Raw genomic sequence first — 27,202 nt, 5'->3', positions numbered from 1 at the left:
AAATCTCCAACTTATTGAAATAAGATTTCATACAAACATAGATAAATATATTTAAACTTTCTTTTAACTAAACGTGAATTCAAACGTACTGTTATAAAACAGAATACTATACACAGGTGTCGGTATAGATCATAGAAAACATAAAAACCAGGATGGTGGGTGGGGGCTGGTGGTGAAAACTGCAAGGCCCAAACTTGCTCAACAATGAACTGGAGGCCATGGTAGCTTAATGAACATGGCCCACTCCTACTGCTCATGGTTCTGTCAACCCTCTGACCCCAGACATTTAGGATTTTCTCCTTCTTCCCCTGCCTGCTTTGGTCCGTGCCCGGCTACCTGGCCGGACAGTAAATTGCTTTTTGAAGTCTACTAAGCAATCAGTGGCTTCTGAAATGGAAACAAAAGACTTGATGGGAGAATCATTTATGTCGAGATGTGCAAGGGAACTCTGCATCTCTCTGCTGCAGCCTGCCTCTTCCATCCCCAGTGAGGAAACCCTAGGGAAAAAAGAAAATTCTGATTCAATAGACACCTACCAATAAGTACCAAGTACGTGCCATGCACTGGACCAGGGGCTTTCACAGATTAGGTCCTGTCGTTTCTATAATAACCCAACCAGGTAAGTATTATCATTTCCCCTTCACAGATGAGGACATTGGGGACAAAGGGGTTAAATCATATACCTAAAGTCAGGTAGTTCGGCAGTGAGAAAATGAGGATTCAAACCCAAATTCCCAGGCTGCCTGAAATCCAGATCAGAAGACCAGGGTTGGGTGGGGACGAGAGGTAGAAAGGAGGAATAAGACACAGCTTTTGCTCTGCTTGTTTTAACACCATGAGTGAACTGAGCTATCCATCCAATTCTTAGCCCAGATATGGGGGTGGGGGGGGTGTCACAGAGCTATCCAGACAGAAGTCATATAGTTTCACAGTGATTCCTACTTCAATAGTTTAAACATCACTCTACACCCAGAACATAGAACTAGGCCTGCACTCTTCAGAACTGCTGAGAGCCACTCTTCAATGCACACCCCAACTCACCTGAAGGCTCCTGTTTCTGAAGACGTGGTCTTTATCTCGGCATCTGTGATAGGAGAGAAAGAGTATTAATGTTGATAGTCATGTTGGTAATCACACCACTTCTCACTGATCATGTACTTCCTGTGTTCTGGGCACTGCTTCTCATCAGATCCTCAATCTCCAGACCATGGAATGTAAACACTAGCATCCAACAGGCCTAGCTGCCATGCAATGTGCTGAGGTGAACACTTTTGAATGAACCACTGAATAAATCTACTTCAAATCTGGACTTGAGGAACGAGCAGTTGCCAAGGGAAACCCACCACCTGCAGAGATTCACAACCTGCTTATCTAGAGGCAGCAGGACGTGAGGCTCAGAAAGGCCGCCTTTTTATAGTCATCAGAAGGCACAACAGATTTTCTGTGTGGGAATGAACTACTAGAACTAGATGGCAAGCAAATCTCACCAGGCTTAAACAAAAGCTCCTTTTCCTTCTGTATCTGGTGAATTTTAACATTAGCAACTAGTAACAGTAACAGTAATAATAGCAACTAACATTTATCATAGTCTACTTATGAGAAGTACTATGTTTGGAGCTTTACTGAATATAATCCTTGCAATCTATGGCACTGTATCATTCACTCTATTTACAGAAGAGGCTAAATAACCTCAGAGAGGTTAATTTGTGCAACGTCAAAAAACAAGGTTAGTGGCAGAGCCAGAATTCTAACACAGATCTGGTAATGTTCTTAACCAATCCACTCTATGGCTCCCAAAATACTGGGCACAAAGAGTGGGACTTACTTCCTACTAACCCTCAGGAGCACAGGTTGGGACTAAGCTGAAGGTAGCATATGAATGGTACACAAAGTGTTGGACATCTGCATGTCCGGTTTTGCAATCCTGCTCCTTTAGAAGGTGTGCTTGGGCTTTTGTCACTCCCCTGTGATTTGGACACATTTTTCCCCACTTCAACAGGCAGTCCTGATCCCAGACTTTACAAAGCCTGAAATGAAACAGTTGATGAATAAGACAGGGTGTCCCCACTACTACCATCACTTTTCCTTGGGGAGAGATGACTGAGATCAGGTCTCAAAGGATGGGTGGCTGAATCAAATGTGCACCCACACAACCCCAACAGACAGCCAGGCTATCTTCACTGGAAGGCTGAGGCAGAAGCTCAGCAAACCAGTCCTGGAGTCCTTACCTGCAGACTGCTGCTCAGACTGCTCCAAGACACTGAGGAGTCGACCTTCATTCTGGCCTTTTTCCTGTGACAGAGAAAAATAGATGAAAGGGTTACCACATGGCAGACAGAGTCTAAAACACAACTTCTCTGGCCTAGATCACACCTGTCTCCAGAAGAGAAGAGGTGCGGAGGTGCAGCTCTAGGAAATCCTTTTGCTTTCTAATAAATGAGTACGCACATAAAAAAAAGGTAGTGATGAATAAAATCCATCTCTATGCAAAGAATATTATCCAAGACTGGATACCAGAGTAAACCAAAGTTAGTCCACCAAGATCATGTCAAAGAACAGCAGCTTTTGATCTGTGACAGATTTGTGAGATTTAAACTTGAACCAAGAGCTTTAAGGTAGCTTCTACAGGCAGTGATATCAAAAGAATAAACTGGCTGTATGCTATAAGCATTCACCTATGAGCCCCAACTCTAAACTACCACCTCGAAATAACCCCATTCAAAAGAGCTCCCTTTCTTCTGGCAGGACAGATAATAGCTTCCCCATCTTAGTGTGCTCTGCTATGTTAGCAAGCCTAAGATATGGAGCTGCTGCGCCACCTTTGATTTCTAAGCCAAGATTTGCTCTTCCTGCTCTCTAGTCACAAGGCCCAGAAAGCACATTTGTCTCCTCGGTGACCATGGGCCAGATCCCATGGCTTCCTAAGGCTTGGTACATACAGAGTTCAACTAAGCTGATCTTGCATATGCTCCTGGTAGTATGGGTATGAACTGGATCTCCCTTCTGGAAAGCAATTCAGCAGTATCTTTCAAGAAACTTTAAAATGTTTACACCCATTGCCCTAGTAGTTCCACTTCAGGAAATCTATTCTAAAGAAATAATCAGTTATACAGACAAAGACTGATTAATGTTTAAAAACAGTATTATAATACAGAAGAATTGGAAAGAACCTAAATGTCCAATAAGATGAGAATGGTTAAGTGATTGTCTGCGTGATACAAACATTAACAGTAACATGTTTTCACATAGTTTAAAAATAAATCCAGGAAGGTGTTTATGTTACAAGGTTTTTTTTTGGTAATCTAGGATAGAAACTGTTCTATTACATTAAAAATGCAAAGGAAAAAAAAAAAATGGAAGGAAATAGGTCAAAATATTAAAAGTTGTTGTCTCTGAGTAGTGGATTCTGGGTGATGATTTTCCCTGATTATTTATACTTTTTTTGAACTTTCCAATTTTTTTACAAGGAATATGTATTACTTTTTAAAGTAAAAGAAAAACAGAAAATTTTAAAATGCACAAATCTTGTTTCAAGATAAACAGAAGAAAAGGAAGGGAAGAGGGAGGAAGAAAAGAAGGAAGGGAGGAAAAAAAAAGGGGGAAAGGCAGAGCAGAAGTGTGGTTGCTTCACATTGAGTAGAAATGATCAGGAGGGTTGGGCAGCCCTTCCTAACAACACTCCTCACATACCTTGGTGCTCCTCAGCCGTTGCTGCTGCTTCCCCTCCGCAACTGGGCATACACTATCACTCCCTGAAGGTCCATCTCCTTGGTCACCCTTGGCAAGCTGGAGACAGGAGTCTACATGACACTGATACTCTCTGAATGGGACGAAGGATTTACAGAGATAACACTTCTCACTCCTAGCCAATCAGAAGAGAGGGAGAAAAAGCAGTTTTAAGATTCACTTTTGCCTCTGGACTCCTGGATATGTCTCAAATTGTGTTTCTACGTCTCAAAGTTATTTTGCGGAAGAGACACGTCAACCAATGCAGATTGCTCAGCGGGATCACCAATAAAACTAACCCCACGCCAATCAAAAGGACTGAGTGATGAGTGGTTTTTCCTGGCTGTTTCTCTGCACCCTGCTGTTGCAGCAGTGGGACGATAATGAAATCAGCCCTTCTAACTATCTCAGACAATGCTGATTGCTCTTCAGACATAACATATTCTGTCAAACTCTTCAGAAATTAAGTGTAATAGTTTTTTTCAAAGGGAAGTTAAGATTTCGACAGAAAAGGGAACACCAAGAGCATTAAATCAAGATGACATTTTTTCCAGGGTGGATGAACTTGTCTGATTAGTAAACCAAGTCTGTCTATATGCTGACTTCCTTAATTCTACAACCTGCAACATCAACTAGGAAATTATAAAAACCATGTGATTCTGCCAGAGGATACTGCATAATTTCATATACACAATTATTTTTATCTTTTTATAACAGTCCAGCAGCTATCAGGAAGTAGAGCTTTGGGAGAGGAAAGTGATAGTGTCCATGAGGTATGGTTTATTTGGGTATCAAATGAATATGGAATTCTTTGGGGGGAAAGAAGAAAATGAACATTTATTAAACATTTTCTCTGTGCTGAGAATGAGCATAAGGCCCTATAAAAGGCCCTACAATTTCTCAATTAATTCTTCAGCCCTATTAGGAAGGAACCATTCTCCCCAAGGTCATATAGCTAATAATCATCAAACCCTAGCGTCTGTCGGACTCATGTGATCATTTTAGTTTTAAGATGCTAAAAACAAACTAATAAACAAGCAAACAAACTTTCCAAAGCATAACATCCTAGATTTCTTTCTGGCCATTACTACTAGTCAATAACTACAGTAAGAGATACTTGGATTAGCTCTAAGGAAGAACTTCTCTGAAGATCTTTAAACAGGAAAAATAAGTCTCTCAAATACTTACATGGAAGAATGCAAGTAAAACCTGGCCTTAAGAGAAAAGCTAGACTAGTGTACTTTTCAAGGTATATCAACTAATGCAAAAAACATTTATTAATCCCCTGTTACATGAGGTGGATGGTCCACCAGCCACTCCTTGGAAACCCTATAGGGCAATTCTACTCTGTCCTACAGGGTCGCTATGAGTCGGAATCGACTCAGTGGCAACGGTTTTGGTTTGGTTTTTGTTTTTGTTTTTTATTACATGAAGCAGCAGCTCTGTGGAAAGAGCAAATGTTCTGAAGTCAGGTAGGCTTTGCCAATTCTGCCCATATGATCATAACCAGTTACTTATAATTTCTCTTCAGTTTCTTTATCTATTTAAATAAAATAAAGAGTAACTACCTTACCAACTATTGGGAGAGTTACAGATAAATAAAACACCTAGCACACAGTGCCTCACACATAATATTCGGCACTCAGCAAACAGGTATTATTATTATTGCTGTCTCAGATACATTTTATAAGATGCTGGGGATACAAACATGAACGAAGGCAAGCATCTGCCTTCAAATAACTCAGTCTAGCCATGGAGACAGAAATGTCACAAAAAAAAAAAAAGTTACAACAATACAATGTGATGAATTCAGTGCTAGACTAATGTCCACATTACAGAAGGATTCCCAAGGGGCAAGTGATCAGCTCTGCTCAACTGGACTGGGGAAAAAAAAACAAAAACCAAACATGTTGCTGGTCAGTGGATTCTAACTCATAGCAACCCTACAGGACAGAGCAGAACTGCCCCATAGGGTTTCCAAGGAGTGGCTGGTGGATTCGAACTGGTGGATTCAAACAGCCGAATGCTTAACCACTGCACCACCAGGGCTCCACAGAGTAGAACTGCCCCATAGGGTTTCCAAAAAGCAGCTGGTAGATTTGAACTGCCAATCTTTTGGTTTGCAGCTGAGCTCTAGCCCACTGTGCCACCAGGGTTCCTCTGGATTAGGAAAGGCAGCCCTAAAATTTAGGGTCTAAGATTCAAAAATAAATGTTTCTGCCTAGTGATCAACTGCTCTATTGTATTGCTGCTGGTAATGTCTTTACTTTTGGAAGACAGCACTTCAACCCAACTCCTCCCTTAGAATGTGCTCTCTTAAAGCTATAACCCACAACCCAAGGAAGTCTTCTATATCCTCCAGTTTGCCCAACCTTTTGCTTCGCAACTACTGTACCAATACACAGCAAAATAGCTCACTGCTTCCCAAAAGCACCAAACATCAGTGCAAACTCAAAGAAAACAGAAACCTAAGAACAATGCAGAAGTGGAGTGGGTGGGTGGCAGTTTTTTTTTTTTTTTTTTTTTTTAGGGTACTGAGAAGGGATACAGAGGTCATCTACACTGACAAGAAAAAGAAATTCAGGCATCCAAGCAATGAAGTGATTGGCAGGCCAAAGAAACACAGGGTAAGACAGGAATTGGTCTCTTTGTCCCATCCAAGCAACTGGATGTGAGACAAGAGCCCCATGTATGCAGCATACCTACTTACTTGTCAATGTCTAGAGACGTCTGGGCAGCTGTCCCAGTGTCACTCTTGCTCTTGCTCTTGGCCTCTTTTTGTCTCCGAGTCAATACTTCAACAACAACAATAAAAAAAGAAAAAAACTGTTAGCTGGCAGTAGACTCTGAATATAGAAGACAAAACGTATAGGAGGAAGCAAAGTTTAAAATCCTACTCCACTGGCAAAAGTGCACTGTATGTATAGAGAATAGCATCTTTAACATGTATACTGAAACTGCCAGCCACAAGATATTTCCCTTCCCTCTTATTTCCTAAACCAAGAGATCTAAAGATCTAGTTAACACCAATGAAAGTTTTTGTGTATTACTACAACATGCAGGATAAAAAGGAGCGATTTACACTTTCCTACCAAAAGTCTGTCTCTGTGACACACTCTCTAATGAGGTATCTGTGAATACAGTAATGATAACTACACCTGAGGGCCTACATTAGCTCTAATCTTTACAAAATCTTACAAAGTGCTCCATTTACAAGTGAGGACACTGTGTCTTGGAAGGGTTAATACAACCAGTCTTTCCACAATACTAGGGCTACCTCCTAATTCTAGTGGCTACAGATGGCTTTAGCCCAGGTAAGATATAAATACTTTGTCTCACATGAAAAGGTGTCTGTTTATAAAACACATACTCTTAAAGGGGCTTGGAGGTCATTTAATCAAATGCTTCCCAGTCTCCATTCCTTGCACTAACAAAAGTATTGTGACCAATTCAAACCCTGTGACTCACTTCAAATCCTGCTTTCCTCCCTCTTACACTTGAAATCCCCATCACAGATAATTTAGAAAGGTTCCCAGTTCACAGAAGCATTTATCTAGTCCAGGGGTCAGATAAAGGGCCTGATAATAAATACTTTAGGCTTGGCAGGCCATGTGGGTCTCTGCCACTTCTGCATTGTAGCAGGAAAGCAGCCACAGACAATACATAAACAAATCGGTATAGATGTGTTCCAATAAAATTTTATTTACAAAAACGTGTTGGTTTGGATTTGGCCTGTGGCTGGCTGTAGTTTGCCTACCCTTCTATCCTACTCATAAAGAAATGCCTCTCATAAGCAACCTGACAAGTAATTGTACAGTTTAACTTAACGATATCCTTTCACTCAGGTGAATCCACATCCTCTGAGGGAGACCCATTCTATTGCTAAACAAGAATCTGGCTCAATCTGCATTTAAAAAACAAACAAAAACCTTTGCTGATAGTCTCCAACTCATAGCAACCCCTACACAGGACACAGTAGAACTGCTCCATAGGGTTTCCAAGGCTGCAATTTTTTCAGAAGGAGAGTGCCACATCCAAACCACCAATCTTTCAGTTAGCAGTGAGTGTTTAACCACTGCACCACCAGGGTTTTTTAATCTGCATTTACTAAGGGCAATATGGATAAATTTACTCCCTTTTCCACAAGTCAGCTCTTTGAACACTTAACAAACTGTATTATGACAATCTTGGATTTACTCAGTTGCCTGCCCCACTAAAAGGTAAACTCCTTCAAAAGAGGGACTATATCTAGTCATTTAGGCAATCCCTAATAAGATGGACTGCAGAATGCTTTGAGTGCCTAAGTTACCTCTAATCCTTACAATGGTCCTGCAGATTGATATTACTACTTCGCCCCCATGTTAAACTCAGAAGGATTGACTTCACAAGCTATCACAACTGGTTAAGTAGTAGAATCCAGGATAAAACCTGGTCTAATTCCTATGTTTTACCTTCCTAGTAAACTTCCTCAGGGCACACTTCAATTTGTCAGTCTCTTTATGTATGTGTGCCAACCCAGACTGAACCCAACACTCAACAAGCAGTCTTCAACAGAAGAGCCACCAGCTACCCCATCTGGACTCATACTCTACTAATTAGCCAAAACTGTGCTCGCTTCATTGACAATCTTGGCATACTGTTAGCTTAATCTGAGCTTAAAGTCAATTAGGATCCATCTCTTCCCCTACCAGATCATCTTCAGATGAACCGTTATCAAGCTCAAACCAAATCCACTGCCATCAAGTTGATTCCAACTCATAGGGACCCTATGGGACAGAGTACAACTGCCCCACAGGGTTTCCAAGGCTGTAAATCTTTATGCAATCAGACTGCCACATCTTTCTCTTGCGAAGCAGCTGGTGGGTTCAAACCACCAACCTTCTGGTTAGCATCTGAGCGCTTAACCACTGTGCCACCAGTGCTCTGTTATCAAGACAGGTCTCCCTAACTCTATACTTGGGTAACTAAGTTGGTGGATTCCGCCCCCCTTCCTGTTTCCCCTGCTCCTTAAACACAGGACTTTATATTTGTCTCTGTTCTTTTTGGCTGAACATTTTGGTCTGCTGAGATCATTTACAATCTTGATTCTGTCATCTGATGTTATTAGCTCTCTTTTCCAGCTCTGTGTCATCTGCATATATGACAAGCATGCTTTCTACATCTTCATCCAAGTCACTGGGGAAAATGGTTATAAAGGATACAGCCAAGACAGAAAACTGTGGCATATTCCCAGAGAAGCCTGTCCTCCTCTCCCTATCCAAGTCTCCTTAAATAATTAATCAAGCAAATATTTATTGAGAATCATCAATGTGCACGTTATTTGGGGAGATATAGGAAAATGTGAGGCAGGGTCCTTGCTTTGAAAAAGATTAGTAAGGGAGATAACACACACACTCAAATCACTGTAACACAAGGTGTTAAGACACAAGCATTATAAAACAAGATCATACACACAAACAACTAATTATAGTGGTTGTCTCTGGGGAAGATGACAGGGAGACTTGACTGGAATAGGAGGGAGATGGATTTTTCACTGTATACTTTTCTATACTGTAGAATTAAAAAAGACTAGATTATAGAGAGATCTTAGGCACAGGTTAGAATAGATGATCTATTTCTAAGTTTCCTTCAAACCCAGAGATTTTATAAGTAAATATAAAGTACTGCAGGAGAACAACATCCTGGACGTAGCTGTGTAACCAGCTTCAAATCTACCTCCTATTCTATCAGCCAGCCCACATTTCTCCATCTTATGTACAAGGACTTCATGATAGAGATTTTATCAAGTGCCTTACCAAAATCAATTCTTAGAAAGTTGGCACCTTACAGATAACAGAATACTTTAAGAGTCTGTCCCTACCCCCCACACCCTTCTCTATTTGTCCTCCACTTTGACGACCAAGTATTCTTCCAAAAGAAATACTTAGAAACCACTTCACAGACAGGACTGGAAAAAGAATTAATTGCTTCTAGCATTTATATATACCTTTATTGCACTTACCACATTTCTATTGTCATTCTGTTTTTGTATGTCAGTCTCCCTGCTACACCATGCAACTTTCTGAATTCAGAGAGTCTGAGTTTTTTGTTGTCTGTTTGTTTGTTTTTAAACCTCAACAGCATCCTCAGCAGAGTGTAGCACAGATTAGATGCTAATAAATATTTGCCAAATTAAATCATATCAGTGGATTTAAGGGAAATAAAAAAAGAGTTCTTGCTTTATAAGGACCTACTCTGTGGCAGGGACTTTATAAACAATCTCTAATCCTTACAGCACCACTGCACAACATATATCCTCAACTTCATTTTATAAATGAGGAGGTGGTGGGTGGGAAGGGTGAAATCAAGTGATGCAGGTGACAAAGCTAAAAAAAAAAAAAAAAGAGCACCAGAAACGCAGTACAGGTCTTTTAAGGCGTATGTTCTTTCTATTAGAACAGGCTGTCTCTCCTAGGAAAAACAGAGTAAAGGATGGGAAGAGAAACAGGTGGAAAAGAACTTGGGGGAAAGACTTGACAGATGGCTGAGAACTATATGCTAATTCTACTATTACATGTTGTGGTGCAATGGGTTTCTTTTATGTGGCCTTTCTAGCCCTGGGTTTGTAATCCTCCCAAAATGATTGGTCAGACCACAGTCTGCTAAGGGATTGGTCGGTTTCTATCCATATAAGCAGCTTCCAAGGGGTTAGTGATTTGCTGTCCACATGAGCACCTTGCAAGGACTGATCAGTTTACGATCTACCTTACACCGACTGGCTTGGGCGGGGGCGGGTGCTGCCCAGTAATTGACCTTTACCAGGGCCCCCCCAGTGACTGATAAAAACCCTAGAATGTGGAGGCTCAGATGGGGCTTCCTGATCAACAACAGCCAGGAGGGCAGTATGTCCTTTGGACACCCAAGAACCTCCTAGAAGAGCTGTAATATAGGTCAAGGGCTATAACACTGAGCCAGTAACACTGAAAACCAAGAGAAACAGCAGCAAGCACGGCAGAACTGAGCACCAGAGAAATGGCGGCAGCAGTGCAAGTGGCAGGAACCACAAGACCAGCAGACGGTGATGGTGGGCAGAGTTGGCCCATGAGGCAGATGGCAGCAGTATGCAGTGTCGGCCCATGGTGCGGAGTTGGGCACCTCCAGGCAAGAGGTCACCAATGGAGCAGAGGCTTGGGCATACACCGTATAGTGGTTGCCAGTAAAATGGTTTTGCCTCGAGAGCTGTCATAATGCTGACCTAACCCTGGCACTGGGCTACCTTCAATGAACAATAATGGCTTTCAATTGCCAAGACTGTGTAACTGTCTTGTGTGTAGGACCCAATCGGATCAGATAATAGAGTCCTTATCCTAGTAGTCTCATGATTGCTTGGGATTTAGTGGTACAGCCTGTGTGTACACACACATACACGTGTGTACACACATGTGCACACAGTTCATGTGTTACGAACAAGGCAGACTGGACTGGGCCTTGCAGCTACCTTCTCCCTTTGAAACGTGCCGTCCCCATAAAGAAGCAGAAAAGTGTAAGTTACTCTGAAGAAGCCTGCCACTCTAGTTGATAAGGGCTGGGATAGCCATTTCAACTATCTCAATGCAGGAATTCAGTATGAAATTTAAATACAAAAAACTCGATGCTGGTGACAGTAGCCACAGATTTCAAACAGGAACAATGGAGTCTGAGTACAACTACCAGGAGTACAACTCAGAGCAAAGTAAGCAAGATAGAGAAGAGGGCAGATATCACTGAGCTGAGCAAGCCACCTATAAACACACAACCAATCACTCAGCCCTAAGGGCAGTGAGCAGCTTTCCCTAAAGGACATTTATATTCCATTGAATAGAAAATCCCTCAGAAGCTGCACTTAGGTCTGTGGCTTGGCATGTTAAGATGCAATGAAGCAGTACTACCTAGTGGTAAAGTGTACCAGCTTTAAAGTTGGACAGAACTGAGTTTGATTGGGTCTCTACTAGCTGTGTGACCTTAGGCAAGTTCCTTAACCTGTCTGAGTATCAGTTTCCTTACCTATAAAATAACAGCATCTATCCTCATGGGTTAGATCATATCAAATAATCCACATAGCTACCATATTAACAATTTGCATTCAGCAAATATTAGTTATTATTATTTGTTTATGTGATTATCACACTTGGTAAAGTAGAGGGTCAGTGAAAAAGAGGAAGACCTTCAACCAGACGGACTGACACAGTGGCTGCAAACATGGGCTCAAACATAGCAACGACTGTGAGGATGGTACAGGACCGGGCAGTGTTTCATTCTGCTATTAGTTGGAACCAACTCGATGGCACCCAATAACATATGATTATCATTATTATTTTTCCAGATTTATTTCTTAGTCTTCTTCAAAAACTTAAACCCATCCTGAGAACCAGTGCTCACCAGCCAGTCTACAATTTGGGTTAGGTCTTAGTCTTAAGTGGTTCCCATATTAATTTATACAAATAGAGTAGATAAATGAGTCATCTAAGCATTCCAGAACAATTATCAATACTCTAAACATCAAGACATTCATTTTCAGAATCTAAAGAAGACAAGCAATAAAAAATAAAAACCTATGGCCTACTACTGTAAACAGAGACAACAATGGCTCCTTGAGGAGAGTGGAAATTATATATATAAAGAAGAGAGATTTGGCATATATACAAAGAAGAGAGATTAGGCAGAATGACAGTAGTTAAAGTCTTCTCAGCTTGTCTCCCACAACCTCAAAACCACCTCAGCAGAAAATAACGGGAAGCCACAGAGTTCTGCGTGTTCCTGCTGAGACCACCCCCACCTCCAGCCTAGCACTGCCTCAGTAGGATACAACATGAAGAAGGGATGGCAAGATCCACAAGTGCCTAGTGAGGCAGCCACATTCCCTGCCACAGAGTTGCCTGCCTCCCCACCACAAACGGACCAAGACACTAGTCCCAATAAAAAGGCTATCATGAGAACTAATTATCTACTACTCTCTGAGACATGTGGCTATTTCATTTAAATTTTAATTACTTAGAATGAAATACAATTGAAAATTCAGTTTCTCAGTCACATGTGTCACATTTCATGTGCTCAATAGTCACATATGGCTAGTGGCTACCCTATTTGACAGCACAGATACAGCACATTTCTATCACTGTAGAAAGGTCTACTGGATAGTATTGCTCCTTTAAGAGAGAACCAGGGCAAATTCTATCATACTTTAAGTCTGTTTACCTTGGAAACAACAAGAAATCCAAGCCTCCCCCAGCATCCCTCATCACCTGCAGTCTACCCGAGATGACTCCCATCTGTCATCTAGGGTGATTTTTCTAATCTAACTCAATTTCCCATTCCTACTCTCAACATGACTCTGCCCTCCGGAATTCATGTTAGTGGTCAGCAAAATCCCTGATTTCTCAATCTCCTCGTAGGAGTATGATTTCTCAACACTCCTTTCATCTTCTTGCTTTAACTGAAAGGCAGCTGTCCTCTGAGGATACTACTTTTTCTTGAACCTTCTCAAGTATCCAAACCCCAAAGCACTACTGGAACTGAAGGTGGGGTAAATATCCCCCTTACTCCTCACTGTTGCTTCCAGACTACTAGAAAAGGCTCATGTGAAGCACAAGCCATGATGCAATCCCTGCTACCCTCCCTGATGCAGTCATCTACTATCCTCCTGGTCACCTGCTCCCCTTCCCCGCCATTCACTGAAAATCTTGACATATCACTTGCTGTCTTTCTCTTTGCCACTCCTGCCATCATTCTTGATGACTGCAATATCCACATATTAGACTGAACCATACGAAATTGCAGCTCCTATAGGTTCAACCTATAATGTGATCCATCTAATACTCTGGCCTCTCAGTTCCTTGACCTCTTTACTTCTAATTATTAACTGTGCCACTCCCCAAATCTCAGTTTCAGGTATCCCATTCTCTGATCACCACCACCTACCTTTTCCAACTCACTCCCTCTAATACCTCAAACTCCAATAATTCTTCAGCCTAGACAGGATTTCTAAACCCACTGACTCTATTACCTTTTCAATGCCCAATACCCTCATCATATCCTCACTTTCCCTCTTACCTAACTTAGATCCCATAGTTATCACATTACAATTCCCTTAAGTATCCCTCGACTTCTTTCTATTGTACTCCCTGACAAAACCCAACCTTGGTTAAATGCAAACCTATTAAGTGCCCATACCTAAGCTGCTTGAATGCAGCAGCAAAAACACATACACACTTGATATTTAAGACCACAATCTCAAGTGGGCCCTCAGAACTGCCCCGGAACCCTAATATGTTTCCCTAGTCTGTTTACTCTCTATTCTCCCAGAGACTATTTCACATCTTCCCTGCTCTCCTCAAACTGCCAATATCCACCCTGACTCTTTATAACAGCTTTAATGAGATATAATTCACATATCATATAATTCACTCATTTAAAGTATATAATCCAATGGTTTTTAGCATATTCAGAACTGTGCAACCATCACCACAATCGATTTTATAACATTTTCATTACCACAAAAAGAAACTCCCCATTCCCACTAGCAGTCACTCTGTTTCTCCCCTATCACCACAGCCCTAGGCAAACCACTAATCTACTTTCTGTCTATGGATTTCCATATTCTGGCCATTTCATAAAAATGGAATCATGCAATATGGGCTTTTGAGAGTAGCTTTTTTTACTTAACATATTTCTTCAAGGTTCATCCATGCTGTGGCATGTATCAATACTTTATTCCTTTTATTCCACAGTGGCTGCACTATTTTACATTCATACCAGCAATGTACAAGAATTCTAATTTCTCCACATCCTTGTCAACACTTACGATTTTCCTTTCTTTTTTTAAAAATATTATAGCCATCCTAGTGGGTGTGAAGTGGTATCTCATCGTGGTTTTGAATTGATTTCCCTGACAAATGATGTTGAGAGCATCTTTTCATGTGCTTGTTGGCCATTTGTATGTCTTCTTTGCAGAAATGTCTATTCAAGTTCTTTGCCCATTTTTTAATGGGTTGTCTTTTTGTTCCTGAATTGTAAGGGTTTTTTTAATATATATTCTGGATATTAGACCCTTATCAGATATATGATTTGCAAATATTTTCTCTCATTTGGTAATCTGTCTTTTTACTTTCTTGATAGTGTCCTTTGATGCAAAGAAGTTTTTAATTTTGATGAAGTCCTATCTGTCCGTCTGTCTGTTCATCCATCTATTTTTGCTGCTTCTGCTTTTGGTATTGCATCTAAGAATCCATTGCCAAATCTAAGGTCATAAAGATTTAACCCTCTCAAGGTTTTGTTTTTTTTTCCACCACTCGAGCCCTGTGATCCTAGAGAGCAGCAAAGAGGAGCTAAAGAGGAGTGGATAAAGAAATTCCCCCACACTTTTTGTCTTTTGGAAAATGGCTTACTGCAAAGACAACCTTAAGGATCTCCTCTGTTTAAATATCTCCCTTACCTTTGTCTCTCCCTCAGTCTTTACAATCTCCAGGTGTCTACCCAGAAATCCCTTATCTCCCCCAAGACTCTCCTCCCCAGGTCTCCAAGGATCCAGGCAGCCTTACTGTGAGCGAAATGGCCCAATCTGCAAACTTGGTAAATCGCTCATCCATCCCAGTAATCAACACCCTTAACTTCCTTCAGTGCTCTTCTGCTAAACCACCCCAGCTTTTAAAAACCTCCCAGTCTTTTGTTTCAGTGGAGTAGAACTCAGGATTGGGTCCATTTGCTCCCCACTGCAATAGTATCTTTTCTTCCTATTGCACTGTCTCCCCGCCCCCTTGCCCCCACTCAAAAGTCCTTCCACCCTTGTTCAATAATCCTTTTGAATAAAGTAATCCTTGCCTGTTTCAACATCGTCCACTGTAATTTTTTTCTTTGACGCTCCTCAGAATTTTATAGTTTTAGCTTTTACATCTACGTCTTTGATCCATTTTTGTACATGGTGTAAGACGGGTCCAACTTTGCTCTTTTGCATGTGGATTATTCAGTTGTCCCAGCAGCATTTGTTGAAAAGAGTGTTCTTTCCCTCACTGAACTATCCTGGCACCCTTGTCAAAAATCAATTGCTCATAAATGTATGGTTTATTTCTGGACTCTCAATTCTATTCTGTTGATCTATATGTCTATACTTATGCCGGTACCACACTGTCTTGATTATTGTAGCTTTAAGTTTTAAGATCGGGAAGTGTGAACCCTCAGCTTTGTTCTTTTTCAAGATTGTTTTTGCTATTCTGGGTCCCTTGTATCTTCATATGAATTTTACAATCTATTTGTCAATTTCTGCAAAGAAGCTGGCTGGGATTCTGAAGCTGTAATACCATCTTAACAATATTAAGTTTTCTGAACCATGAACATAAAATGTCTTTCCATTTATTTAGGTCTTCTTTAATTTCTTTCAACAATGTTTTATAGGTTCTCAGAGTATAACTTTTGCGTTTCTGTTGTTAAATTTATTCCTAAGTATTTTAATCTTTTTGATACTACTTTAAATGGAATTGTTTTCTTAAATTCATTTTCAGATTGTTTATTGCTAGTATACAGAAATACAATCAATTTTTGTAAATTGACCTCCTATCCCGTAAACTTGTTGAACTTCTTTATGAGTTCTAATAGTTTTTTAGTGGATTCCTTCGGATCTTCTACATGCAAGATCATGTCATCTACCAAGACAGTTTTACTTCTTCCTTTCCAATATGGATACTTTTTATATATTTCATTTCTTTCCTAATTGCCCTGGCCAGGACCTCCAGTACAATGTTGTACAGAAGTGGCAAGAGTGGCTATCCTTGTCTTATCCCTAATCTAAGAAGGAAAGCATTCAGTCTTTCACTGTTAAGCATGATGTTAAGCTGCACGTTTATCATAGATGCCCTCTAACAGGCTGAATAAGCTCCCATCTATACCTAGTTTGTTGAGTGTTTTCATCACAAAGGGTTTTGAATTTTGTCAAATACTTTTTCTATGTCTACTGAGATGAACATGTGGTTTTGTCATTTATTCTATTGATATGGTATATTAACTGATTTTCAGATGTTAAGCCAATCTTTCAGCCTTCTTTTTTGGTGAGGAAAAGAGAAGCACTCACGAGAGAACTTCCACATCCTTCCAGCACCAAAACTATCAATCTACCTGCATCTGTACCCATGTACTCTGCCTTCCTTCCTATTAATAAGGATGAACTGCCCACATGACTATCTAAGGCCAGCTTTCTCACTGGATCCCAATGCCTCTTGCCTTTAATTAGGATTCTCTTCCTGCCAGCATCTGTCCCGAATCATTAATTTTTCCCTCACTTTTGGATCATTCCCATCAGCATACAAATGTGCTGCAATATTTTCCATCTCTATAAGAAAAATCTACTTTTGGCCCATTTCTTAGCTCCATTTCACCTCAAAACTCTTCAGAAGAGTTGTCTATACTCACTATTTCTTCCTCTTCCCTTTCCATTCTCTCCTAAACTCACTACAACTCGGTATTACCCCCACCACTCCACTGACTCTGCTATTGTCAAAGTCACCAATGACTTTCACATTATCAAATCAATTACAGTTCTCATCTTACTCCATCTCTCACCAGCATTTGACATGGTTGATCACTTCCTCCTTCCTAAAACACTTTCTTCTCTTGGTTTCCAGTACATCATCCCACCCTCCTGGTTTACCTACTACTTTACTGACCACTTGTTCTCATCCTCCTTTGCTGGATCTTCCTCCTGTTCCCAATCTCTAAAGGTAGGAGTGCTCCAGGGCTCAGACCTTGAACTACTACTTTTCTACAGATGCTTAGTCTCTAAGTGATCTCATGCAATTCTATGGCTTCAAATACAATCATAACCTGATGAATTCCAAAATTATACCCAGTTCTGACATTTCCCGTGAATGCTAGACTTGTATATTCTGTTGTTATTGTTAGGTGCCATCGAGTCGGTTCTGACTCATAGCGATGCTGCCTACAACAGAACAAAACACTGCCTGGTCTTGTGCCATCCTCACAATCATTACTATGTTTGAGCTCACTGTCGCAGTCACTGTGGCAATCCATCTTGTTGAGGGTCTTCCTCTTTCTTACTGACCCTCTACTTTACCAAGCATGATGTCCTTCTCCAGGAACTGGTCCCTCCTGATAACCTGTCCAGAGTATGTGAGCCAGTCTCGCTATCCTCACTTCTAAGGAGCATTCTGGCTATACTTCTTCAAAGACAGATTTGTTCGTTCTTCTGGCAATCTGTGGTATATTCACTATTCTTTGCCAATACCATAATTCAAATGCATCAATTCTTCCGTCTTCCTTATTCATTGTCTAGCTTTCAAATGCATATGAGGCGACTGAAAATACCATGGCTTGAGTAAGTCGCACCTTAGTCCTCAAAGTGGTATCTTTGCTTTTTAATACTTCAAAGAGGTCTTTTGCAGCAGATATGCCTAAAGCAATACATCATTTGATTTCTTGACTGCTGCTTCCATGGGCATTGACTGTAGATCCAAGTAAAATGAAATCCTTGACAATGTCAATATTTTCTCCGTTTATCATGATGTTGCTTATTGGTCCAGTTGTGAGGAATTTTGTTTTCTTTATGTTGAGGTGTAATCCATACTGATGGCTGTAGTCTTTGATCTTCCTCAGTATGTGCTTCAAGTCCTCTTCACTTTCAGCAAGCAAGGTTGTGTCATCTGCATATCACTGGTTGTTAATGAGTCTTCCTCTAATCCTGATGCCCCGTTCTTCTTCATATAGTCCAGCTTCTCAGATTATATGCTCAGCATACAGATTAAGTATGGTGAAAGTATACAACCCTGACGCACACTTTTCCCAATTTTAAACCATGCAGTATCCCTGTTATGTTTGAATGACTGACTCTTGGTCTATGTACAGGTTTCGCATGAGCACAATTAAGTGTTCTGGAATTCCCATTCTTTGTGTTGTTATCCATAACTTGTTATGATCCACACAGTAGAATGCCTTTGCACAGTCAATAAAACACAGATAAACATCTTTCTGGCATTCTCTACTTTCAGCCAAGATCCATCTGACATCAGCAATGATATCCCTCATTCCACATCCTCTTCTGAATCCAGATGAATTTCTGGCAGTTCCTTGTTGATGTACTGCTGCAATCGTTCTTCAATGAGCTTCAAAAAACTTTACTTGTGTGTGACATTAATGATATTGTTGTTCGATAATTTCCACATTCTGTTGGATCACCTTTCTTTGGAATGGACACAAATATGGATCTCTTCCAGTCTGTTGGCCAGGTAGCTGTTGTCCAAATTTCTTGGCATAGACGAGTGAGCACTTCCAGCGTTTCATCCATTTGTTAAAACATCTCAATTAGTATTCTGTCAAATCTTGCTTTTTTGCCAATGCCTTCAGTGCAGCTTGGACTTCTTCCTTCAATACCATCAGTTCTTGATCATATGCTACCTCCTGAGATGGCGGAACACTGACCAATTCTTATTGATACAGTCACTCTGCGTATTCCTTCTAACCTCTTTTGATTCTTCCTGAGTCATTCAATGTTTTGCCCATAGAATCCTTCAACATTGCAACTCGGGGCTTGAAATCTCTCTTCAGTTCTTTCAGCTTGCCAAATGCCAAGCGCATTCTTCCCTTTTGGTTTTCTAACTCCATGTCTTTGCACATTTCGTTATAATACCTCACTGTGTCTTCTCAAGGTGACCTTTGAAATTTTCTGTTCAGCCCTTTTACTTCATCGTTTCTTCCATTCACTTTAGCTACTCTATGTTCAAGAGCAAGTTTCAGAGTCTCTTCTGATATCCATTTTGATCTTTTCTTTCTTTCCTGTCTTTTTAATGACTTTTTGCTTTCTTCATCTATGATGTCCTTGATGTCATCCTACAACATGTCTGCTCTTCATGTATGATATCCCTGATGTCATCCTACAACTCATCTGGTCTTCATGTATGATGTCCTTATGTATGATGTCCTTGATGTCATCCTATTAACTCTCCTTTATTTTAGGATGCCTACGATACCCTATTGTCTACTCAATATTTCTACTTGGTTATTAACTAGGCAAGCTAAAATAAATATATCTAAAACCAAACTCTTCACTTCCTCTAAACCTGCTTCTGCACCAAGGTTCCCAATGTCAAAAAATGGAGCCATCATTAACCCACTTGCTTGGGGGAAAACTTTGGTGTCATCTCTGAGTTTTCTCCTTCTCTCATACTGCAATAAATCCTGTAGGTTCAGTCTTCAAAATACATCCTGAATCTGAGCACTTCTGCACCTCCACAACTATTACTCTGGTCCAAGCAAACATTAAATCTTGCCTGGAATATTGCAATAGCCTCCCTGTTTAGTTGCCTCACTTCTACTTCTGCTCCTACCCCTCTACAGACTATTTTCCACACAGCACCCAGAGTTAAATTACATCACTCCCTTGCTCTCAACTCTCCTATGGCTTTTCATCATATTTGGAATAATGTGCTAAACGCCACGTGATCTGACCATTACTTATCTCTCCTCTCTTCTGCCCTGTTGCACACTCCACTTCAGTTATTGTGGCTTCCCTGCTGCTCTAAGAAACATGCCAAACACATGTGTGCTTTAGGGCCTTTGTGCTTATTCTCTTTCTCTGGAATGGCTCTGCTCAAATATCACCTCAAGAAGTCTTCCTTGATTTTCCTATTTAAAAGATACCCCCTCTTCTCCCTCCCCAGTCATTTTCCATCCCCTCTTCTTGCTTCATTTGTCTTAAAATTTACTTATTTATTATCTGTTTCCCTCATGAGAATGTAAGTTTCATGACAGCAGTTTTTTCTTTTGATCAATGTTGTATCCAAAGTATGTACAATAATACCTGAGTTACAGGGTAGGTACAAAACAAATATCAACTGAGGCTGACAGTAAAGGGGCATAAATAATACAGTAGAAACCAATACAGTGATCTTCTGAATTAGATTCCTCAGGGGAACTGTCTAAACTGAGCATCCTGCAATGGGCTTAGCCAAAAACCTAGGAGTCAGGTTGGCTCCTCCCTCTCCCCTTTTTTCATTGTGACCCTCAGTCATAAAGTTTGATTGATTCTCTCACCAAAAGACTTCTCAAATCTGTATACTCCCACTGACACTGCTTCATTACTTGTCTCCCTGCTCCTACTCTCAATCCCGCCAATCCATCCTCCATATGTTCCAAGAATAACTCGGGTCAAGCATCACCTGTGGCGGTACCCAGAAGTCTTCCCTACTCCCGGAAGGCTCCATCTCTTCACTCACAAAGGATCCTATGTGTATATCTGTCATAGCACTTCTCACACAACATTCTAATTATTGTTTTGCCCATTCATCTTCCCCAGTAGACTGTCTCATAATCACTTCAGTAGTCCACATTCCTAGCATAAAATTGACACTCAATATAAATGTATATTAAATGAATCAATTTGGTAAGGTAGTTTCCTATTCATAAATTTGGTGGACTATTTTCTTGGTTTTAAGAGCAAAAGAATAGTTTGGTAACTTAGATGAAAATGTTTCTAGAGCCCAACCTGAAATAACTGTTAAAACAGAAAGGCCCTACCTGCCTCATCCCATTCAATAAATAAATTCTTGTTGTTCTCTCAGGTTCTAGATTTGACAATCTTATTCTATTAGAGATAGTTCTTACTCAAAATTCTATATACTTATGTTGATAGTTCCAAAATATAAATCTTTACAACAACCTTAAAGAGACAGGCATCTCTAGGTCCAATTTACAGAATAAAGGCTCAGAGGCTTCAAGCCTGTAAATACCTGCTCTGGGATATAAACCCAAGTCTGTTAAGACTCCAAAGCCAGTATCACAATGCCAAACTGCCTTCTTTGCTGCAGAGAAGTCAAACAGGCCCCCTGTCCCTACTCCAATTGTAGCAATTCCCTTTCAAATTTAGAGATAAGCTTGCTTTCTTAAGAGGTACACTTAAATGCTGAGCTCTTACCTTAACCTTCAGTACTGCCACAGTTAGGCTCTACACCTGAAGTATTTTGTGTAATTTGCTCAATGCCTTTTCATGTAAAGACAAAGCACTCATATAAAAATATTCTTAGCAGTACCCCCCACCCCAAGGCTAAAGGGAAGAAACAATACTGGGAAAAACCCTTGAACTGCAAAATTCCTATTTGAGATATAGGAATAAAGGGTCTAGAAGTATTAGACTTTTATGAACAAAATTCCTCAATCTATGATTTATTGAATAATTTAGAGGTCTTAGAAAAATAGTCACTCTTTAGGTTCTACTAGTACTTGTGTATATTTATAGCTCAATCTTTTTCTTTAACAGCTAGAATTTTTATTTAAACAATTTGACAATCTACATCTAGAATTTTTTAATTATTCATATCTTCTGACCAATGAGTTATACTTTGGGAATCTACTCGAGGAAATCATCTGAATTTATATGAGATTGTATGGATAAAGATATTTTATCAAAGCATTATTTATAACAATGAAAAATGTAAACAAGCCAATGCTCAAATACAGGATGAAATACTATACAAGGATTCAAAATAAAGATTAAAGAAAATATACCAAAATATTAACAGTAATTCAGAGGGGGGAGGTTGGGTTTTTGGGTAAATACAGTCTTCTTTATACTTTTCTATATTGCCAGATTTTTGTTCAATCAACATGTGCCACCTTTATAATTTAAAAATTATTTAAATACAGAGTAGTTGTTGTTGTTAGGTGCCATTGAGATGGTTCTGACTCATAGCAATGCTATGTACAATGGAACGCAACATTGCCCGGTCCTGTGCCACCTTCACAATTGTTGCTATGTTTGAGACCACTGTTGCAGCCACTGTGTCAATCCATCTCATTGAGGGTCTTCCTCTTTTTCATTGACCCTCTGTCTTACAAAGCGTGATGTCCTTCTCCAGGGACTGCTCCCTACTGATAACACGTCCAAAATACGTGAGAACCAAGTCTTGCCATTCTCGCTTCTAAGGAGCATTCTGGCTGTACTTCTCCCAAAACAGATTTGTTCATTCTTCTGACAGTTCATGGTATATTCAGTATTCTTTGCTAACACCATAAGTCAGAGGAATCTATTCTTCTTCAGTCTTCCTTACTCACTGTCCAGCTTTCGCATGCATATGAGGCAACTGAAAACACCATGGCTTGGGTCAGGTGCACCTTTGTCCTCAAAGTGACATCTTTGCTTTTTAACACTTTAAGAGGTCTTTTGCAGCAGATTTGCCCAATGCAATATGTCATTTGATTTCTTGACTGCTGCTTCCATGGCCATTGATTGTGGATCCAAGCAAAATGAAATCCTTGACAACGTCAATATTTTCTCCATTTATCATGATGTTGCCTATTGGTCCAGTTGTGAGGAATTTTGTTTTCTCTATGTTGAGGTGTAATCCATACTGAAGACTGTAGTCTTTGATCTTCCTCAGTAAATGCTTCAAGTCCTCTTCGCTTTCAGTGTATATGTGTATATCGCAGGCTGTTAATGAGTCTTCCTCATTAATAACCTCATTAACAACCTTAAATGACAAGAGGCTCCCCTAATGAAATAATAGATTTAGGCAATGATCATCATTGACCATTAGTTGAAAGCCAGTAGGGGACCTTCATAATGGACAGATTAGCCTGGCCCTAATGATCAACCTTATCATAAAAAGAAAGCTAGCAAGATAGTATGTGTCACCCAATTCAAATATATATAATACCACCTATGAAGTACTCTTAAAAAGCCCTGGTGGCACTGTGGTTAAGTACACAGCTGCTACCTGAAAGGTCAGTGGTTTGAAGCCACCTGCCACTCTGCAGGAGAAAGATGTAGGAGTCTGCTTCTGTAAAGATTTAAAGCCTTGGAAACCCTATGGGGCAGTTCTACTCTGTCCCAAAGAGTCACTATGAGTCAGAATTGACTTGACGGCAATGGGCTTACTGTTGTTTTTTTCGTATGAGGTATTCTTGCCAAAAAAATCTAAACTGCATCTGATCAAGCCTCAAAACTGACAAGCAGTTTCCAGAAATTACAGGCTAGAACAGAGGAACATGATAAATGACAGAACAGGGAGACAATCAGCAAAATCTAGAAGGTCGGAAATTCTAAAAGAAAAAAGGCCAGTCTCTTTAATAAATAAACCATAGAGAAGAAAGGAGAAAGAGAGAACTGAGAGATTAAAAGAGACTAAGAGAAACACCAACCAAATTCAATGTGTGAACCTTGTTTGAACCCTGATTTAAACAAACCATCAAAATATACATACGGGATGATTAGGAGAAGGGGAGTACTCACTAGCATGATAATGGTTCTGTGGTTGTATTTTTTTTTTAAATAACTCTTATCTTTTAAAGATACATATTGAAATATTTACAGATGAAATGATATGCCTGCAAACTGCTTCAAAATAATCTGGGGGGATGAGGGGTGGGAGTCTATACACGAAGAAAAGACTGGTCATATGTTGAAAATTGTTGAAGTTAGAGATGATGGGTTCATACAGACTCAATATACTATTAAAAAATAAAATCAAAGAAAGACTCGAAGTGTCTAAAATAAATCCTACTTTTAAAATCTAACTAAGTTAAAAAAAAATATGCAAAGGATACACATTAAACTGTCAACAGTGGTTTGGGTTGGCTAGCTGGATCATATCTAATTTTTTAAAAGTAAATTTTCTATAATAAATATGTACTACTTTAAAAAACTGTCAGAAAACAGAATAGCCTAATGATTAAGAGTTCAGCCCTTGGAGAAATGGCAAATTCCATTCTAGAAAGCAAGGAAGAGTTAAAAAACTGACAAGCACATATCCAAAGGTTACAGAACACAATTTGAAGGGACTCTCATTGGCCAAATTTGGAATAATTTGGGCATCAAAATTACTACTAAAAAGAATGAATTATAGCACATTAAATATAACAATGAATCTGTGAATTCATATGACATTAAAAAAAATATTAAGTGGAGGTAGAGAAAGTTCCTCTCTTTACAGAAAAACATCAGCTAATCAATGTAGAAGGAATGATAGAAACACAAAAATCACTATCTACCACCACCATAGTAATAATTTAAGCAAGAATTACCAATGGATGCTAAAACCATGGATGAAAGCCTATTTGGGAATAGCATATTAATACAGCCTCAAAGTATCACCCCACAGATTACATATCAATCATACAGGGGAAAAGGTACCTTAAAAGAAGAAACCTTAGTGGACATCACCTTAATGAGGGAGTCAGATTTAACAAAACCATTATAGTACAAACTGATATCATCTGCCTCCTGATGGAGAAGCCCTGGTGGTGCAGTGGTTAAAGTGCTTGGCTGCTAACAGAAGGGTCTGTGGTTCAAACTCACCCGCTGCTCCATGGGAGAAAGATGTGGCAGCCTGCTTCCGTAAAGATTTAAAGCCTTGGAAACACTATGGGCAGTTCTACTCTGTCCTATAGGGTTGCTATGAGTAAGAACCAACTTGACAGCAGTGGATTTGGTTTAGGTTCGGCCCCCTGATGTGATGCATTTAGAAAAATACAATAATATCTTTGTTGTATTCTGGCCAAAAATGTTTAACTTGAATCTAATCATAAGAAAACATCAGGCAAATCCAAACTGAAGAACATTCTAGGAAGAAACATCAGCGAGAAGGAGCCCCAAATTCTGTGACAAACTCTGCCCAAGTCTTTAGCTGACTCCAGAACCACTCATGCACTAGACAGACAAAAGAGCTAAACTGAGATTTGAACTACTTCCCAAGACTAGAGTTTGCAGTCTGAATCCAATCAGTTAACTGCCTGGTAAAACAAACAAACAAAAAGTAATACTCTTCAGAGGAATAAAACTAGAATCTAGAACATCCACAACATAACACTTACAAAGTCCAAGATATAATCCAAAAACTACCTAACCTATAAGGAAAATGTGACCTGTTCTCAATTTATAGGGTAACAATTATGAATAAGTACAGATTTCTCATCAGAAACTATGGTGGCCAGAAGACAATGGAATAAAATCTTTAAAGTGCTGAAAGAAAAATGCTCAAAAAACTGTCAACCCAGAATTCTATACACAGTGAAAATATCCTTCAAGAATGAAGGTGAAATAAAGATATTTTCAGATAATAAGAAAGCTAAGGAAGGTTACTGCCAGTAAACCAAGACTATAAAAAATGCTAAAGGAAATTCTTCAGGCTGAAAGGAAATGATACGTGATGGGAACGCAGATCTTCAGGTAGTAATGAAGAACATCAGAAATGGGTAATAACTAGTAAATTGAGAGAATATTTTCCTCTTAATTTCTTTAAAATACACAGGACTACTTAAAACAAAAATGAGGACATTGTTTTGTGGGGTTTATAATGCATGTAAATGTACCGATGACATATAACAACTATAGAATAAAAGAAAGAGGAGAGTAAATGGATACAGTTACAAGGTTTTACACTTTTTGTAAAGGGTACTAACTCTCAGTAGACTGTGAAAAGTCTACTTTCCCTAGACTAATCACAAGAAATTTAATATAAAGAGGTACAGCTAAAAATTAATTAATTAAAATGAAAGTCTATAAGATATTCAAACAATCAAAAGAAGACAGGAAAGAATAAAAAACAAAAGAGACAAAAAACAATAAAATGATAAACCTATATCCAACAATATCAATAACCATATTAAATTTTAATTAATTAAAATTTCCAGCTAAAAGGTGGAGATTGTCAGAATGGGTTAAAAGTGTGACTCACGGTATGCTGTCAACAAGAGACACTTTAAAAATACAATCACAGGCAGGTTAAAAGTAAATGAATGGAAAAAGATACACTAGTCAAACAGCAGGCACTAGAAAGCTGAAATGTCTAAAATCATGTCTGGTTGTTCAAGAAAAAGAATACTGTCAGAGATAAAGTTGAAAATTAAACAACATACTTAAAAGTTGACTCTAAAATTTACGTAGATTCTTAGTTATCTAGTGCTGCTGTAACAGAAATACCACAAGTGCATGGCTTTAACAAACAGAAATTTAACAAACAGGAGGCTAGAAGTCTGAATTCAGGGTGCCAGCTCCGGGGCGGGGGGGGCTTTCTCTCTCTGTCAGCTCTAGGGGAAAGTCCTTGTCATCAATCTTCCGCTGGTCTAGGAGCTTCTCAGCACAGGGACACTGGGTCCAAAGGACGCACTCCACTCCTGGTTCATCTTGCTTGGTGGTAATGAAGTCCCTCTCCTCTCTGCTGGCTTTTCTCTTTTATATCTCAAAAGAAACTGACTCAAAATGCAACCTAATCTTGTAAATTGTGTCCTGTCTCATTAATATAACTATCTCTAATCCTGCCTTATTAGCATCATATAGGTTAGGATTTACAATACATAGAAAAATTACATCAGATCACAAAATAGAGAACGACCACACAATATTGGGAATAATGGCCTACTCACGTTGACATACATTTTTAGGGGACACAATTCAATCCATAACACATGAAAATGCAGGAGATTAGATATCCACAACAATCTTGGAAAAGAACAAAGCTGGAGAACT

The 27,202-nt window shown here is 39.6% G+C and overlaps 1 protein-coding gene across 4 annotated transcripts in view; it reads right to left on the bottom strand.

Moving 5' to 3' along the window:
* UIMC1 (ubiquitin interaction motif containing 1) overlaps window positions 1-27,202 on the bottom strand; it is a 170,442-nt gene continuing 143,240 nt past the window's right edge. For 3 of the 4 annotated variants that reach the window (XM_023726482.1, XM_023726481.1, XM_023726483.1), the window contains 5 exons: window positions 6,437-6,521; window positions 3,691-3,862; window positions 2,229-2,292; window positions 1,042-1,084; window positions 47-497 (listed from right to left, as the gene is read on the bottom strand). In XM_023726482.1, coding sequence (XP_023582250.1) covers window positions 287-497; window positions 1,042-1,084; window positions 2,229-2,292; window positions 3,691-3,862; window positions 6,437-6,521 — 575 coding nt within the window. In that variant the 3' untranslated portion in view covers window positions 47-286. Of the gene's footprint in view, window positions 498-1,041; window positions 1,085-2,228; window positions 2,293-3,690; window positions 3,863-6,436; window positions 6,522-27,202 lie in introns of all 4 variants that reach the window. The other variant, XM_004371160.2, reaches the window with a different exon arrangement.

This window comes from Trichechus manatus, unplaced genomic scaffold (assembly GCF_000243295.1).
Source record: "Trichechus manatus latirostris isolate Lorelei unplaced genomic scaffold, TriManLat1.0 scaffold00011, whole genome shotgun sequence".
Classification (NCBI taxonomy): Eukaryota; Metazoa; Chordata; class Mammalia; order Sirenia; family Trichechidae; genus Trichechus; species Trichechus manatus.
The sequence above is the reverse complement of the archived record's forward strand: the minus strand, read 5'-3'. Positions and strand labels throughout refer to the sequence as shown.